Source organism: Heliangelus exortis, chromosome 18 (assembly GCF_036169615.1).
Source record: "Heliangelus exortis chromosome 18, bHelExo1.hap1, whole genome shotgun sequence".
NCBI classification, from domain to species: Eukaryota; Metazoa; Chordata; class Aves; order Apodiformes; family Trochilidae; genus Heliangelus; species Heliangelus exortis.
Genome location: NC_092439.1, coordinates 2,348,215 through 2,365,646, shown reverse-complemented (window position 1 = coordinate 2,365,646; position 17,432 = coordinate 2,348,215). Strand labels below are relative to the sequence as shown.

Here is a 17,432-nt window from a genome sequence, read left to right as displayed (position 1 = left end):
TATTTAATTAATTACATTTTCTTTTTTTGTTTTCAGCAGCGAGACAGTATATTTAAAGTCTTTAGCTGTGTTAATGTTATTATTCCCACTATACTATAAGCAAATAAGAAAACAATCACAAAGACAATAGAATGCAACACTCAGGTATGTTGGCAGACACATAACATGTTAAGTTTTCAGAATTTCATATCAGAAAATTTTGAAGATATTTCTGTGCCTATTCTCTTAAAACTTCCAGCTTTGGTAATTGTCCTGCTGTTCGTGTGACAATTCTTTCTAAACTTTCATTTTCCTTTGAATGATCAAAGACATTTCTGCTTGAAAACAATCCTGTCATATTTTAAAACAATCATGTCAGATCCTGAATTTACTTCCTACAGCACTCTTGAAATGGTCTTTAAGAATTTGTGACAAAGGGGTTTGGTTACCTTCTCTTCAAAAACTCTGCAAATATCTCAGTAAGGTGCAAGACTCCTTTCATATTTCACTTAATGCCTCCAGAATTTTCATCCCATTTGGAGGCAAATGCACAGCTCAAATTTAATGCAGAGTTCTGTTTAATGCAGAGGTCTCATGATAGACTCAAGAAAGGTGTTAGTGATGATTTGCTCTTTCTCCATCTAGTATTTGAGAACAGCACTGCTCCTAGACTTGCCAGTTCCAACTTTGATCTTCCTCACATTTAATATTCCTCCATCTTCAAATTCAGATTTGTTCTGAAGCCCTTTGAAGAGCTACACAACGATCCTCTCTCTGTTCTCACAGTCTAAACCCATTCTCTCCAAATATTAGATCTGGTTTTGCCTCCTCCTCTTCTTCTCTCTCAACAGGGAAATGGAATCATATAATTATAGATCTGGTTTTGCCTCCCTCTCTTTTTTGCTCCCAAAGGGGAACAGAGAAGGAAGTGCAACCTTTTCACATGATGTTTAGTTATCTAGAGCAATGTCCCTGATGCTTCACTCTGTTAAAATTTTCATATTACAAAAGCTGACTTTTTTGCCTCCTCCTCTGCTCATTCCTTAGACTATATTTCATCTTACCACAGTTTCCATTACAACTGGCAAAATGAAAATAATTATCAAATCTTATAAATATTCCAAAATCATTACTATTGAAACTGCTATATTTCCCAGTGCATTCTATTCCACTCTATGTTTATAGAGTGGACATATATTTCTATAACCTACATAAAAGAAAAATGTACATGAATGGATGATAAGAAGCATATATGTTAGTGTATTGTCTGTGCATTGCAAACAGTTCTTCACCAAAACAGAGATCCAAACCACATCTATAGTTAATTTAAAACTGCATACACTACTGGAGAACATTAATTATAGTCTCAGAGTTCATTTATAAGAAGCTTTTAATTAGAAAGGATGTCCTCGTATCTTAATTCTTAAAAGCAGAGAAATTACGGGTTGGGAGGTAATTCTTAAAATAACATCCTTCAACATATATTTCTTTTTCTTTTATCATGCCAGAACTGCAAAGACTCCTTGCTTAAAGTCCCTTGTATTTTACTTGTGGCAGCACAAGTGGACTTCAAAGGAGGATTCTATTTCCTTTGTCATCAGTGAGGATCTTTATGGGACATCCCACCACTGGCTGCTTCCTCTAAAATTTTAAGAGGTCAACAGAGGGAACTTCACTGCTATGAACAAAAGTTAGCTCATTGTGTGATGACCTCAGACTGGGAGGTGACTGACTGCTTTTGCTTCCTTTATTTCATTGTCCAATTAGCCATCCCCCCATCCTGTAAGAAATAAAACTCAGCATAATGCTTTACAAAATGTCTGCATCCAGTTCTGCATAACCACTTTTGCAGTGCTCCTCATGAGAAAGACCATTTGCTTGGCCAGAATCCAATAGAATCTGATCAATAAACCCATCTTTACTTTTTAATTCAACAGCTCAGCTTCACTTAATTCTCCAGTCTGTAGGGTTGCACCAAGGCCCTGCTGCATAACACATTTACCATCATGGTTGTCCCTCTGCTTGGACAGACACATCACATTTGTCATGGTTAGGATTCAAGAGGGAATTTGATCTGATTACCTGGTTTGCTTTCATTTGGTTTACACTGAACTTCTTCAACACATTCTGCAGGAAACCATCCAATATGACCCCGGGTGCTGCCTTCCCAGAATCCACCTTCACCAATGCTTAACACTAAATACAAAGAGACACAGGAAACATTAAGACTTTTTGTCTCATCTCATGCAAAAAGCAAGATTAGTTACATAACACTCTCAGTAATAATTGAACATCATGTTGGTAAAAGCACATGTTGTACATTAACTGAAATGTCCCAGAATGGGCACAGGAGAGCCTTTAAATGGGACCCTCCTTGATCAGCCTTTTGGCACTTCTTCCCAAATTTATTTTTGTCCCACAAGATTCCTTGGTCCTCACATAATTATTTTGATTTTCAGTTTTTATGGCTGATTTTATCAAGGCCAAGTGCATGTCTATACTGAGACCAAAAAAAATTATGCCTGTTCAAATTAAGCTGAAGTGCTGAACCCATTGTAAAACTGAAATGACACTGAAATTGGTTTTTAATAGCACATATTCTGATATCTCATGCTTTCTACTTCCTAAGGAAACACACTCTTTTATCTAGTGGGTAGCTCCAGAGATTTGTAATGTAGGTCGAGCACCATAATTTAACAGTTTGAGTACACAGGAAACACTTGAATATCCCATAGGTGAAATACACAATGTAGACATTTCTGAAACATCTCAGTGATTTTTCTTGGTAGAAGACACCAACAGTAGGGAGGAGAATGATTTACCTGTAAGAGAAAAAACTTTGTCCTATAGGTCTAATTATCAACAATGCATTTTTTCACTAGCAAGCCATTGGAGACAAATCACAATAATGAAAGCATCCTAAATGCTTGCTAATATTATGTTCAAATTAATTTTCTGGAAGTTCCAACAAATCCCTGTGTGTTTAATATATATGAAAAGAAAAAAATGGACTGTTAAAAACATCCTATACGTGAATATTGGAACAAAGGTGATATTATAGACTAAGAAAAACATTATTAGCTCTTCTAAATAGGGTGACTGGGAATTGGCACTCAGTCATACAACACAGGTCCTCAGAGCCCATCTGTACAAAACACAATGTTTGGCAGAGAGCTCCCTGAGCTCCCCAAAATAAGCTTGTGGAAGTTGAAGCAGCTCAGCTCCATTAGCTGTGTGCTAGCTAAGCCAGCCAAGCTCTCAGGCCCTGCTGAAAATCAAGACTAATTAGCCCAAGCACATCCCTGTGCTAATGTATGCATAGGGTTTGCAAGACCTGGAATAACATCTCTGAAGGGTATTTCAGGATGGCAGGGCTATTACCTTGCTCAAAGCTACTTTGATGATCCCCACCAGGAGCACTCTCTGCATTGTTAAAACACACCTTATCAGGCTTTCAAATCCTGCTCCCTGAGCCTGACTGCAATTCAATTTTGTATCAGTGGAACCACGGTGACTCAATGGCATTGAATTTGAACTTGATTTGCACTGCTATAGAGGAAGATGAAAATCAAATCAGTGAGAGGCCAAAAAAATCGTGGTAACACTAAAGACGTTATGCTGAAGAGGTAAAACTAAAGAAGTCTGGTTTGACACATGAGGATTTGTAAAACTGCACCTGAAATTAAATATTTACCTCATTTCTCATTAATGCAACCCTGAGCTATTTGTGGTGTTAATTATGGAGCATGAATATTGATTAACATAGATATTTGATAGAAACATGATTTTAAATGAGTGAATTTGTAACTCCTTAAATGCAGCAAGTTCAGAGCTACAGAATCCATAAACTGCAAATTTACAGCTTGCTGTCAGTAACAAGTGAGCCATAACCATCCACCTAACTCTAACAACTGCAATACTTCATGTATTCCAGTGCAGGTAACTGGGGGGAGATGGGAGGATAAATCAAAAAATACAAATTTGGTTTTGTACCCATGAATGCTTTTTTAGAAGGAGGCCTCAATTTCTGCCTTTTCCTTCTCACAAAGGTACTTAAGAAACATGTTCTAATAGATAATTTGCTACCAGAAGAGACTTTCTAATCAACATTTTTCCTTCTAGAGGACATAACAATAGTAAAACGAAGGATAACTTTCCCCAAATTAATTAAGCTATATAATTTCAAGTATTTTTTTTCCTTTTGCTTTTAGTAAAAACAAAAGATGTGGTTGCTATGGCAAGGGCAGGCCAGAGTCTCTTTACACACAACATGAATTACAAAAAGAATCTGGTGCTGTGAGAGTAAAATTAGAGTTCTAGTAATATGAATCCTGGAATGACTTTTTTACAGCAAAAATATACTTTAAAACAAGGACTATGTTCAGTTATATGAACAAAACTGCAAAGTAAAATTGGACAAATTCCAAGCAATTGGAAAACAGGGAAAAATTGAAAAACAGGTAAAAGCAGGTGTCTCTCAGGATTTTATATTTTAATGTCTTTAAAGTATTATACTTAATATCTGCCAGAATCTGCTTTCTTAAAGTCCAGAAAAAAAAAAACCAAGAAAACTATATATCAAATATATATCATGCCATTTGAGCAGCCTCCTGGTTGTGTCCCATCAACCTCTAGAGCCACCCACACTGCAAGCAGATCATCAGAGTAAGGAACCTTAGCTTCAGTGTTTGGGTGGATGTCCCAGCCCAGTCACCACTGCCACAATCTGTGTCAGACTAGATCCTGACCTAAAATGTCTTTTTATCTTTTCTCACCTCTACTTTCTCAAGAAAGAAGCAGTGCAAACAAGCAATATCCAGGGAAAAGGACCTTGGGATGAGAAGATGACAGTGACTATTAGCAGAGTAACCACTCTCTACATCAAAATCTACAAGTACAATAATCTGCACATAATCCTCTAAATCTGAGGAAATAGAGCTCAACTGAAACAGAGCTGAATGAGTTGTGCTGTTCAAGATTTGGCTCTGTATATCTTTTTTTTTTCCATTTTTTTCATCTTTGCCAACAACTTTCAATGAAGATCATCTTTTTCCTGTTATCTGGCTGTCTCTCAAATAATTTGGGGAAAGGGAAGGAGAGAAAAAAACAGCAAAACAAACATCCTCTGCAATGATTTGAATTTTGAACAGAAATATCCATCAGTTTGTAAATTTTATCACCATCTCTGTCGAGGAAGGTGCAGACAGATTTAAGTTTGCTTTTCTTCAGAGTCACACCTGGAATGAAGGTCAAGAGAAAGGGGAGTAGAGAGCATCCATCTGAGAAGAGGTCCCCAACTTAGAACTGGAGCCTGTTGTGTTGGACTGTGCTAGGGTGCTCATCTTGGTCTTCTGGTACTCCTTGTCTACTGACTCAGTTGGAAGGCTGACTTGAAGTAGTCAAGAGGTAAAACAAAGGGGATTTGGGGATGGTCTTAGGTCCTCATCATTTTCTTGCAGCCTTAACATCAAGAGCTCTCCTGCTGGAGTGGGAGCAAGGCCATGGCTTTGTTACAACAGACATGTTGTGCTTGGAAGCACAATTTTTTCCTGCTCTTCAGATACAAGGAACTTGAAGAAATGAGTTGGGTTATTATCTGTGATGAGTTATAATTATTTATGCCGGGAATTTAAATCAAACTAATCAAGTCAGGAGACAGTAAGGAAGCAAAACAGAGCAGTAATTCTGAGTAAGATTAATATTCCATTTCACATTAATTTCATTCTTCATATAAAAGAGTAGTAAAACAATGCTGAGGCAAACCTCTTAGGTTAAATTTTGCTGCCATACCTACTCACACGAGGAACAAGATGCTCTTGAAGAAACAAAACAGCATTTCTGAGGCTCTTCCCTTTCCAATATTTTATTTACTAATCTAACAAGTGCAAAAGCCTGGGAGACCAACTTTCCTTCTGCCCACAAGCACTGTCTGTTGGCAGTATCTTCAAGCACAGCAGGAGTTTAATAATCTTTCTTTTTCAAAATTACTTACAAGTAGAATTCACAAGAAATGAAAATGTTAGTGATATATTTGGATTGCTCTAGTGGATGATATCGTGCTGAAATAAAAGTACTGCTGCAAGGGTCAATATTTCTAACGCTGAGAACTGCTGACTTTCTGCCTGGAACAGATGCTTGAATCACTACTACTGACTTACTACTGTTTCTCTTACCCTGGAGAACACAGCTGAGAAAAGACCCCAGTTGTGGTAAACTCTTTTTGGATGTGTAGACTGTGATTGCAAAGGAGGCATCTCAGAAGTTTCATGAAAAGTCTTTTGGGAGGATACTTGAGATACTGGAATAACTCCCCATTTTTTCTAGATAGTAGAAAAATTATTTAATCACAGGGTTTTCCAGAAGTAGCCCAGGATTCTGTTTATCATCCAGGTAAAAGAGAAGAGATAGTGAATTCCAGGGCAGCCAATAAAAATAAGAGAGGAAATTAAAAATCTACAGTTGTAAACCACCCATGGACAAACTGTACTACAATCTGGGACCTGAGAATTGGAAGAAATAACTAGAAATCATATAGCAAATGGAAACATTGTCATAAAACCACACAGAGAGGCAAGAAAAAACTGTGAGCAAGATGAGACCTCCAAAAATTCTCAAAGCATTTGAATCAAGCAGCTATGTGCTGCTGGGGTGTTTTTTTTTTCTTTCTAGGTCACTGCAGGGTTTATTCATATGCATTTCAGGTATGTTTTAATAACACACAGATTATGAAAACCATTTTGATCAGTTTGTTTCTAAGTGACCAGAGATTGTCTGCACCACTGCAGATTGTCTGCTGATTGGTGCCAGAGCTTGTTTCTGTTTTTTTTCCAACAAGGAACACGAGTAGAGACTCAAATCACAGGTAACCTTCTAAAGGGTGCACAGATACTTAGGTATTTCTTCAGCTTCATGCCACAGACACCTGCTCATTCTCCACTCATTGAGAATTTTGGAGCATCATGTTCTCTTCATGCATTTGAGTTTTGCTATAAAAGAGGCCACTTGATTTCCAGTGCAAAGAATTCAGCAATGCAAAAGCTCATTAAAATGCATTTTACAGACACTTTACATATGGGTGTGTTTGGGTTGTGGCAGATTTATTGCTATGGACTTTGAGATACAAAATGAAGAAAGAAACAAAATATGTGTCTCAGTGAGGACTGAAGGACTCTTCATTTCTGTGAAAGCATTAAGATTAGGGTTTTCTTGTCCAAATAAAGGTATCAGATTTATTTTTACAACAGCCATGGCCCTTCTTTCATGAGTGGCAGACACACAAATGATGTCAGCATGTATGACTAACAACTAAAAATAAAGCAGATATTTCTGTAAAGGATACGTAATACCCTATTAATACAAGATCCTTTAGTTTACATTTCCTTTGGACTTTGCCCATTCACAGCTTTCTCTGAGCCCTTTCCCTGTACCATACACTGCCAACTATTGTCACTCATGCACTCTGAAAGGTTTTACAGAGAAAAAAATCTGCCTCATCTCCATCCAATGAAAGCACTTTTCATCAAGAGTTGAGGAATTCATCTCTCCTTGACCCCTCTAATTCTCCCAAGTTAAAAAAAAAATCCACAAAAACATTTCCCAACTAATCCCTTTCTCTAATATGGTGTTCTGGTTTTTTATCCCTGTCATAAATGCCTTGCTACATCTTTACTGTGATTAGTCCCATGGGATGGACAGGAGATGAGCATCTCCCCAGGGTCAGGCTGAACATGGCTGAGCATCCCACACAAAAATGCCAACACAAGTTTGAATCCCTCCAAACCCACTCAGGACACCAGTCCCTCAGCATCAGTGTTTTAACAGTGCAGCTACTAAGCTGTCAGAGGACTTGGCTAAGACAAAGCTTGTTAATTCTTAAATGAGAGGCTAAGGTGTTCCCAAAGTGAGGAAAAACTGAATTTTGCATGCAGGGAGTTGCTAAACCCCCAACAGCCATGGGTATCCCCAGAAAAGTCAAAGCTCTGTGCTGACTGGACCAGGGTCTTGCAAGGACACCACTTCCACTTTTACCAAGTGGAATTTTTGATCAGAAATTGAAAATAAACAGGACCTCCTTCTAGGCAGTGGTTCTGGCACTGGCACAGCACACATGAAGTCCTGAGGATTGAATTCTATTGCCTCTGGTTTTGGAGGAGGTAGAAGGAGCCAAACAACCTCTCACACTGGAGTAATTTTTTTGGTTGTCTATAAATAATTACTTTTTTTCACTAGAATAGAGATGTGAATCCAGATTTAATTGAACCTGGATTTTTGTCACATATGCTAAGTTTGAATGACCTCCTCAACACTGTTACACAACCACGACCTTTTTAGATCATCCTTACCTTTTTTCCCTAGACTCTTCATTCTCTACATGACCTTGCTGTGTTCATTCTTCCATATTTTTTGTAATAACTGAGGAACCATTGACATGGTAACACGAAATTGGATTTGATCATGGTCTGGAATTTCTTCCTTTGATTAGCAATGGAAATCTGTCATATGGTGTTCCAGCTTTGCTGTGCAAACAGCCTTAAATTACATTTCACATGGTTTCATCCTAAATAAGAACACTGACAATCCCTATGTAGACTTTTTTCCAACTTTTCCTAAAAGCAGACAGATATGTAGAGAAATCTCACTGGACTTCACTGCATCAAAGTTCTATAAAATGCTCTAAAATAAGCAGCCTGCAAATGCTAGCCCTCTGCCAGATTTTAATTCAATGTGCAAATCACATACTTGAAGCTGAAATAATAATGCCTGCAGGGATGATTTGATGTTGGATGGGCTTGTCCCCCTGTTTCTAACAGTAATAATTAATTTATAATCAGTTTCAGTAAACATACATTTTCTCCATAATAAAGACTCAAAGCTCTCAGAGCAGACACCCTATCATTTTCCATCAGCATTTTGACATTGATTGGTTAGTGTCAAATTTAGATCACACTATGATAAGGAGATATGACAAATGGACTCCTTTTTTTTGGTATTGTTTTCTAGTTATGATCATAATAACATAAAGCCAAGGGTTCCTGAACTAGTTTGTAAAAAATATTTAATTCTTCATTGAAATTTAACAGGTTACCCAGGGAAGCTGTGGCTGCCCCATCCCTGGAAGTGCTGAAAGCCAGGTTGGATGGGGCTTGGAGCAACCTGGACTGGTGGGAAGTGTCTCTGTCCTTGGCCAGGAGGTTGGAACAAGATGATCTTTAAGGTCTGTTCCAACCCAAACAATTCCATGATTCCATTATTTGAATTCTTCATTTTTGGGAGATTTTTGTATGTAATAGTCCCAAACTCTAATATAAACAAGCAGCCAGATAACAAATACCTCTGCAAAATTCAGCATCCCAAGCAACCTGTTGTACTGTTTTCCTCTTCTGTCAGGGAACACATTTTATGTCTTGTCTCTCTCCAGAACTACCTGGAGGTGCAATTGTTTTATGCTGGTGATAAGTATCTATGTAGATCTTACATCCTCTGCAAAAACAAAGATTTTGCTTTGTTTTTACATCTAACCAGTTAACTGAACACATCTCTGTACTATGTCCTCCAAAGAACAGATGATGGTGGTCAACCTCACCCATTCTTTACCTGATCACACCTCCTAGATCTCTGTGAACACACTCAGTGTAGAGTTACATGGTACAACCCATGACCCCCCAAATTTCATCCTTTGTAGGCACCAGCAATTAATTGGTGTTAATTTTTTTGAGATTATGAATAAGCAAAGAGTTCAGGGGTGTGCTTAAATCTTTCTTTAATCTTCTTTTTTTCACTATATGCAAGAGTTTTTTCATTTTCTTGTCACTGAACAAGCATTTTTCTCAATTGTTTTGACTCTCCACCAATTTAGTAAGAATTCCATACTCCCTATAGAAGACCCCAGGCCTTTCCAGTTTAACCATTTTACTCTAGGTAACTACCCATTAAATGGGAACTTTTATAATGTTTTATGAAGTGTTCATAAAAGTTTTCCCAAAAGTTCTTGCTCATAGTTTTCTTTCCTACCTGATCAGGGTAGAATCAGGGCAAAATCTCCCAGAACTACAAAATTACCTTTTCAGCCCTACAGACACCACCAGCTCCCCTAAGTTTAACCTCCCTCCTTCATCCTTGCATTTAAAATCAATCTGGCACATTGTTTAAGTGCAGCATTCTTCAGATTTCTGTCCTACACCTTCTGAAAGCTTGAGTTAAAAACTAAACCCACAAAAGCTTCAGAGTCAGCCACATCCAAAAATAAAAATACAAAAATACCTTCTAATGGCTCTTCATTTTTTCCCAGCTCCTGTTTACAGGCTCAAGGGAGAAGATATTTGAAGTTTTTCTTTGTAAGGTAAGTAGTTTGAGTTGCAAGGAAATTTTCAGCTGCTTAACACTTTTATTTAGGACATTGAATGTATTCCCTCTTATTTGATTTCCATAACTGGTATTTGGTTTGTATGGCCTGAGCAGAAAGTCTGTTAATCCCATGACCAGTTTCACTTGGAAATTGCATAACAACACTCCCTGTAGGGAGGTCAATCCCATAAACTGACTTGCCCACTTTCCCAGCAGTAGCTCCTTTCTTTAAAATAATAACACAACGTCTGGCCTTGATTTTAACAGAGTCTAAGTTGGGAATTGCATCTGTGGGCAGAAATTATCCATGCCCTGCCACACTTTCTCCCTAGAATACTTACAGTAGGTTCTACCTACCTACTTATCCTAAATCTCATGAGGGGACTCTCTCTACTTAACCAGTAAATTGGCTGAAACAGATTTGACCTTATCCCTGTTTCCCTCCTGAGCTGCTTAGATAGCTGACATGTTTTAAAGTTCTTTTTTTTTCACTCAGTACAGGAAGAAATGAAGTGCTCTGTGTAGAAGGCAATGCTGCAACTACTGCACTTATTTCTGGATTTTAGGAGACTTTTACAGTTAGAATGGTAGCTGAATATGCATTGCATATGTCATAGAACCACAAGCAAAATACCCTGTAAAGAAACAAAGGCACAAAAGCACTTCTACTGAACAGATTTCTTTTTTTCCCTAAAATAGAAGACAATTTTAAAATCAATGTTCCATCTGACAGAAGAAAACGTGGTGCGTTTTTTCCAAATTAATTACATCCTCACCTTTGACTCTGTCTCCTTTGTGCAGATGAATTTCCCCTTCTCCTTGAGGTTGATATGGCTTTACAACAATAAAAAGTCTTCCAGGTACAGCACTGTAAAGTTTGCGTTTTGGACCCTGATAATCCAAGGCAGACAAAGTGTCCTTGCTGGCAGTAGGACTGTAAACAGCACTGGAAATGGAAATTAAAAAACATTTCCTGGTTACTTCAAATGGGAAAAGTTCATCATTTACCATCACATTAGCAGAATTAAATTAACAGTGACAAACATAACTGTGTCCCATAAAGGTACCTAAGCCTGCAGAAGAAATAAATGTTTTTAGCCCTAAACACCAGGCTAGAAAACACTTAAAATGGATTTTTTTAGGTTTTTTGCAAATTAAACTTGCACGTTCAGAGACTCTGATAAGTTTAAACTTTATATGCAAATCACAGATTACAAGCATCACAATTTTTCAGGGAGACTTTAAAATGTGAGTATTAACAATTATTGTTGGGAATGCTTATCTTTGTAATCTTGCAATGTTAAATGACCAATCAAGACAACTGGATTATTTACTGAATGGACTGAATATACAATTTACTTGTAACTTCAGGGCCTAAAGTTAAATTTTAGGGCATTGTTCTTCTGGCTAATGCATTCTGCAAAAGAACATTTCTTATTGATGGCCATCAACAACTCTCCCAATGACTTCAAAATGGTCAGATAAGCCACAGGTCACCAAAGAAAACACAACCTACTTACAGTGAATAAAGAAGAAATTATTGAAAGAGAGTGAACAATTCAGAAAATCACTATATTTTCAGAAAAATGAGTGAGCTGTCCAAAATATACAAAAAGAGAAATAGCCAAATAGGGAAGAGGCTGGAAATCTCAAGAGACACCTCAACAAATTTGCAGTACATTACTATTCAACCTTTAAAAACACAACTAAAACCTTGAGGTCTTACACAGAAAGTCTACAAGCAGAAAATATTCCTGAGAAAGAAAGAATTTTCATAAAGATTTGTAGGAAAAAGGGTACAAGAGGAAGAATTATTTAATAGTGATCTAGCACTGCAACACTCCACTTACTCCACTTGTAAAGAGAAATAAAAGATCTCAAACTATGTCAAAATAAAATATAAGGGCTTGAGTTCCTTGTTTCTTTGCCTTTTTTTTTTTTTTTAACTAATCTCCCACCAAAGTAGGTGTTGATAAGACTCTCATTACAGGTAAAGAAGTTGTCTAATAAAAAAAACCAAAACTAGTGGATCTTTTGTATCAATAACACTCCAGTAACTTCTTTATCATTTGGAACAGCATTCCCTTTCCCCTCCTTGTTCTGTTCTCTCACTGAAAATGGTGCTAAGGAAGATAAGGATTACTGAAGGGTATGGAAGTGAGCTCTGGCTGCACATCTGTAATGAGGTTTGCAAAAGAAACCTCTGCCAATGCTCTCAGTTGTTGAAAGGAGGACAGAAAAAGCTGATATTCAGATCTGAGTTCTTTTGCTCCAGCCCCTTTCCTTTATGAATGAAGAAAGAGTCATCACAATAAAAACAATCTAGCCCTACAGACTGGATGCTACCCATCCAATTTCTACTTGTATCAAGCTGTACCATCTGCCTAGTCTGGTATCAGCTCTTCACAGTGCCATGTTCCAGCACCTTCTTTTAACTCCTGCTACAAAAGATTAATTTCTTTTCCTTCTTCATAAAAGAGGAGGGGGCAATGGAACATTTAACCTTCACACTGAATGCATCCTTCCTCATGAGACAGGTTTAACGCTGGAAATCAGGGCTGCAACATGGGTTAGATCACTTCTTAAAGAAAGATTTTTCCCCTTCCTCCTTCTCCCCAGCTCAGGCTTCCAGCCCAGGGAGTCCCATGCCCTGAAGGGGCAGGAGGGAGATGCAGAGATTTCAGAAGATGTGGAGACATCTTTCCCTATCACCCAGAAGAAGGTGATGGCTCCTTGATGGCTGAGCCCTGACTGAGGCTGTGCTGGCACCTCCTCTTGCTAATGCTGGGACAGGAATGATGCCCCTTTCACTGCTGGGACAGGAATGATGCTCATTTCCCTGTCTCTCCCAGCTTCCCCATTCTCCCCCCAAACTAGTTTGGTATGAAAAGCAGCCTCAGAAAAGACAAACACCTGAGCCACATGAACCCCTCTCCTTTCCACAGTGCAAGCCCTCCAAACCTCATTAGCCCTTTGTCACCCTCTAACCTTCTCCGTTAATTAACCTGCCCCTTCTGCTCCAGAACCCAATCTTCTCCTATGTCAAAAAGGGCTTTTTCATCTAAGAGGAACAACAGCTTCATGGTGAATATATTATTTGCAAATAATAAGAAGAGACAGCAATAAATTCCACATTTAGCTGACAGTAAGTAGGTGGCCATATAGTGAACAAAATTTGTGAGGAAAGGATCATATAAGGTGCCATTCATGACTGCAAAATGGGTCTGCAGTAAGAAAAGGCATTGCTTGCAGGAAAAACTATTTAAAATCCTTTTAGATGTCTTTAAATTTAGAGAGCCTCCAGCTCTCTTTTCAGTACTTTCCCACACTGGACAGCTTTGACACAAGTCTGGTTGGTACATGTAAAACTCTGCAGCTGGGTAGCAATTTAAGTAGCTCTCATACTGATGCCCTAAGAGAAAGGCCAAAATTTTACTTCCACCAAATTTCAGGCATTAATTTGGTTTCCACTATCATTTCTATTAGTTTTCAAAGCCACATATTTGCAGAAAGGAAAGAGGAAAGTGGATGAATAAAGCAAATAAACAATCAATTAAAAAAAATCAATTTTTCACTCTGCCTCAAAGGATGATTTACACTTCAAGAATTTGGAAATATGTTGTAATGGTAGAAATGTACTGGTGGAAAGGCACTTTGTATCTCTTCCAGCTAAACTGATCAATGACTCCAAGGCAAGACCTCCCACTCCAGGGCACCCATTCTTTGAAAAGCACCTCGTGGCCACCTCCTGAATGAAGTCACATCACAGACAACATATTTTTAAGCTGATATGGGTCCCTTTGAGGAAGCACGACCCAAATTACAACCAAAGTTACTTTAAAACAAGGTTTTGCCACTATTGTAACCTGCAACAGGTAAGATGAGTTTGCTCTACTGCACGAAACCACTGGCTTAAGAAACTGGCATCCCATTCCTGTCAGTGATTCTTACATTTCAGACAACTTTTTGGTTATTTCCACTCTCCGGCAGCATTGTTACTGTCCCAAACAGTACTTGTCAGTTTGGAGGCTTACAGACAAGAACAATGTACAAGGTAAGAGCTGCTTCCCTCCATCTTTGCAGCCCTGGTGCAGCTCCCTTGCTTGCACACTTGACAGATGCAGTTCCTGAGACCTCCTGAAACTGAAGCTGTATTCACAGGGCAGTGGCTTCACAAAGCTGAAACCCCCCTTTGAGATCAAAACCCAGACAAAATCCTGTTTTATTATATTACTTACAATACCTACATCACTCTAATTAGTCAGGATTTAGTATCCAGTGGGATGTAGCTGAAGGATATTTGCTGAGAGTGCCTGCTAAAGCTCATTTGTAAGTCAAGAGGAAAGAAAGAGCAGAGAAGTCATAGGGAGCAAGGATAATCATGAAAGAAGCCCATGAAGTCTATCAGCACCACCCCAAGAAGCCCTTTTTCCTCTTGGCCCATCAACTACACAAATCCTACTATTTCCCCCAGTTACTCCCCCTGTTTCACTCTTTGGTTTAGCACACACCTACAGTAGGGAGAACTTAAACAGTCTCTGCCTCATCACCCATGAGCAGCTCCAACGCAGGTTTCAGACATGCCCATCAGTTTCATGAAGGAACCAAGTATCTCAGAAGCCTTTTATTTTGCTGCAAAATGCATTATTTCAACTATTATAAGATCTTGAGAACTAACACCTTGATCTGGAGGTGCAAACTCTGTGATAAGTCACTCCTGAGCTTTGCTGAACTTTAAAGTCTGCCTGGCTGCTGGGGCTCTGGGAGCAAACAGCTGCCTTGGACTGGAGTTTCCAATTAAAAAGATTCACACTTGGATGTGTTCCACTGTGCTGCGAGATTTTAGTACCTATGCATTATATTTGTAAAGTGCAAAATGGGCACACAAATAACATAAAAGACCACAGCAGTCCAGCATGATGACCTCAGGGATATCTCATGCTGTGCAAATAGTCAAAAAGTCACCTGATGTGCCTGTGCTGCTGCCTTTTGGCATCCTCTCCCAGCCTGTTCAGGGATGGCGACCGGCTCCGGGAGGATGAAGTGTAACTCCCCACAGTTTTTACAGTTCCATTAGGATTATTCTGCATCTGTTGAAGGAGATGAGGTGAAAGGCTGCGGTGTGAAGAAGCAGAGGAGGAGGCTGACCAGTCGGGGAGGTTGTTAATGTTGAGGTTGTTGTCACTGTTGGAACGAAGCAAGATCCGAGGCGCTGCCAAGGTGCTTGGGGGTCTCCGCCTCCTGTTGGAATAGGTGGGAGCCTCTCGAAAGGGCACTGAGGAAAGAAAGGCAGCCAGGGTAATCTCAGATGATTTCACCACTCACATGCATTTACCACCCCATAAAAAGATTTAGCAACATATGGCATTGTTTCTTCTGCAGAGACAGAAACTCTACCTTGCCCGCATAGCTAATTGTATTCATTATCTCCAAAAAAACAAAACCAACCAAGCAACATTAACCTGTTACAGACTTTAATGAGTAAGTGGGCAACACCAGTGCCATGAGTCACATGAACAGTCTGAACAATGCTCTAGGAAATGGGTAACACCTCATTATTGCCAACTTTGTATCTCAGAAAGTTTGTATTTGTGCTGTGTGGTCACATTCACTCAGAAAACCATGGAATGGGGATGAACAGCAAAACTTTTGATGGGTGATCTTTAACTTTCTTCCCCCTTTTTTCTCCCTCCCAACAGGGAGAATTTTGTTCCATCACAGGTTCAGACCTAACCTGAAGTCTGTAGTGTTAACAGTCACCTTATCCCCATCTGCCAGGTTAAAAATTGAGGACACTGATTTTTATTTTTTTCTCCTGGCAGAACTCTATTACATTGCTGTACTCCCCAGGTACTCCTCTCCTTCTAATCTAGGCATTTCTACTGCATTTATTCCTATTGTATATAGAACATATTACCCAAGGGTAATACACTGACTTTATCACGTGCTGTGTCCCATGAGAACATGCCTGCATCCAAGGGCTGCAAGATACTACTTAATAAACAGTTGTAACAGAAAAAAAAAAAAACAAGGGCAACAACAACAGTGTACAAGAATTTGTACAAGCAGACTACGTTTTCCAGATCTCCTTTCCTCACTCTAGTGGGTCAGTTTAGTTCCAAGTGCAACTTGAAAGGTAAATATCCTTAAAAAAAAAAATTAAAAAATGCCCCCAGCTATCACTACATGCAATGGCATTTCCTATCCATACTATAAGGTAAGAAAAGATCTGATTCTGACAATTGATGCCTGCCTCCATCCCCATTCATGAAACTACTCTTGTTGATTTATTTCAAAAGACCTCAGGGAGCAGCAGGATTTGATCCAAAGTGCACATATTTACACCAGAAAAATCACAGTAACATAGCTAACAAAAGATACCCAGGAATTGTTCTAAGGATTTTATTGAGCTTTTGTAATTTCAAAACAATTGTATTTCAATTGCAAAGAAGCCCCACAAAATATCATCCTGCATGTCCAAAGTGCCAGTAAGTGCCATTTATGAAGTGTCAGAAATGCCTTCGCTTTCAATACCCTTCAAAAACACACAAAGCCCAGAATAAGAATGTCTGTCATAGAATGCATGTAAATAAATTCTCATAAATATTAATATACATAGAAATCATGCTGTCCTGCCTTGAATTACAGCCTTTAATTGAGAGAACAGAGCAAAATTTTAGGCTTCAGTGGAAAACTGAAAGCGTATTTATGACATAAAGACAGAACTGCAAGTAAAATGTAATTTATGCACTTTTCCCCAGAATCCATCCACGATTAAGTGCAATTCTGAATATTTTCAAATAACATCCTTTGTCTTCCTAATGAACTGAAACTTTCTCTGGTAAATATCTCAACAACATCAGAGCAACCAAACAAAAGAGTGAGCAGAGAAGAAAGAGCTTTACATTCATTTCTATATTGTGTCCTTTGAAATGAGGACATAAGGGACATGTGGTTTTTAAAAGCTCTTAAAGTGGTTTAAGCATAGAAGCCCAGTATTTATACTAGAACCTGGCAGAAACTCTGGTTTTCTACCCTGAGTTAACCTTTTGTACTTTTTTAAGGGTTCAAAGCAGTAGAGTATGTCACTGAAAGCACCTCAGTGCTTA

At 38.6% G+C, this 17,432-nt stretch overlaps 1 protein-coding gene across 3 annotated transcripts in view; it reads right to left on the bottom strand.

The window, feature by feature from the left end:
• SHANK2 (SH3 and multiple ankyrin repeat domains 2) overlaps nt 1–17,432 on the bottom strand; it is a 279,149-nt gene that overhangs the window by 156,807 nt on the left and 104,910 nt on the right. For all 3 annotated transcript variants that reach the window (XM_071762128.1, XM_071762127.1, XM_071762126.1), the window contains 3 exons: nt 15,289–15,598; nt 11,100–11,269; nt 2,062–2,175 (listed from right to left, as the gene is read on the bottom strand). In XM_071762128.1, coding sequence (XP_071618229.1) covers nt 2,062–2,175; nt 11,100–11,269; nt 15,289–15,598 — 594 coding nt within the window. The remainder of the gene's footprint in view (nt 1–2,061; nt 2,176–11,099; nt 11,270–15,288; nt 15,599–17,432) is intronic.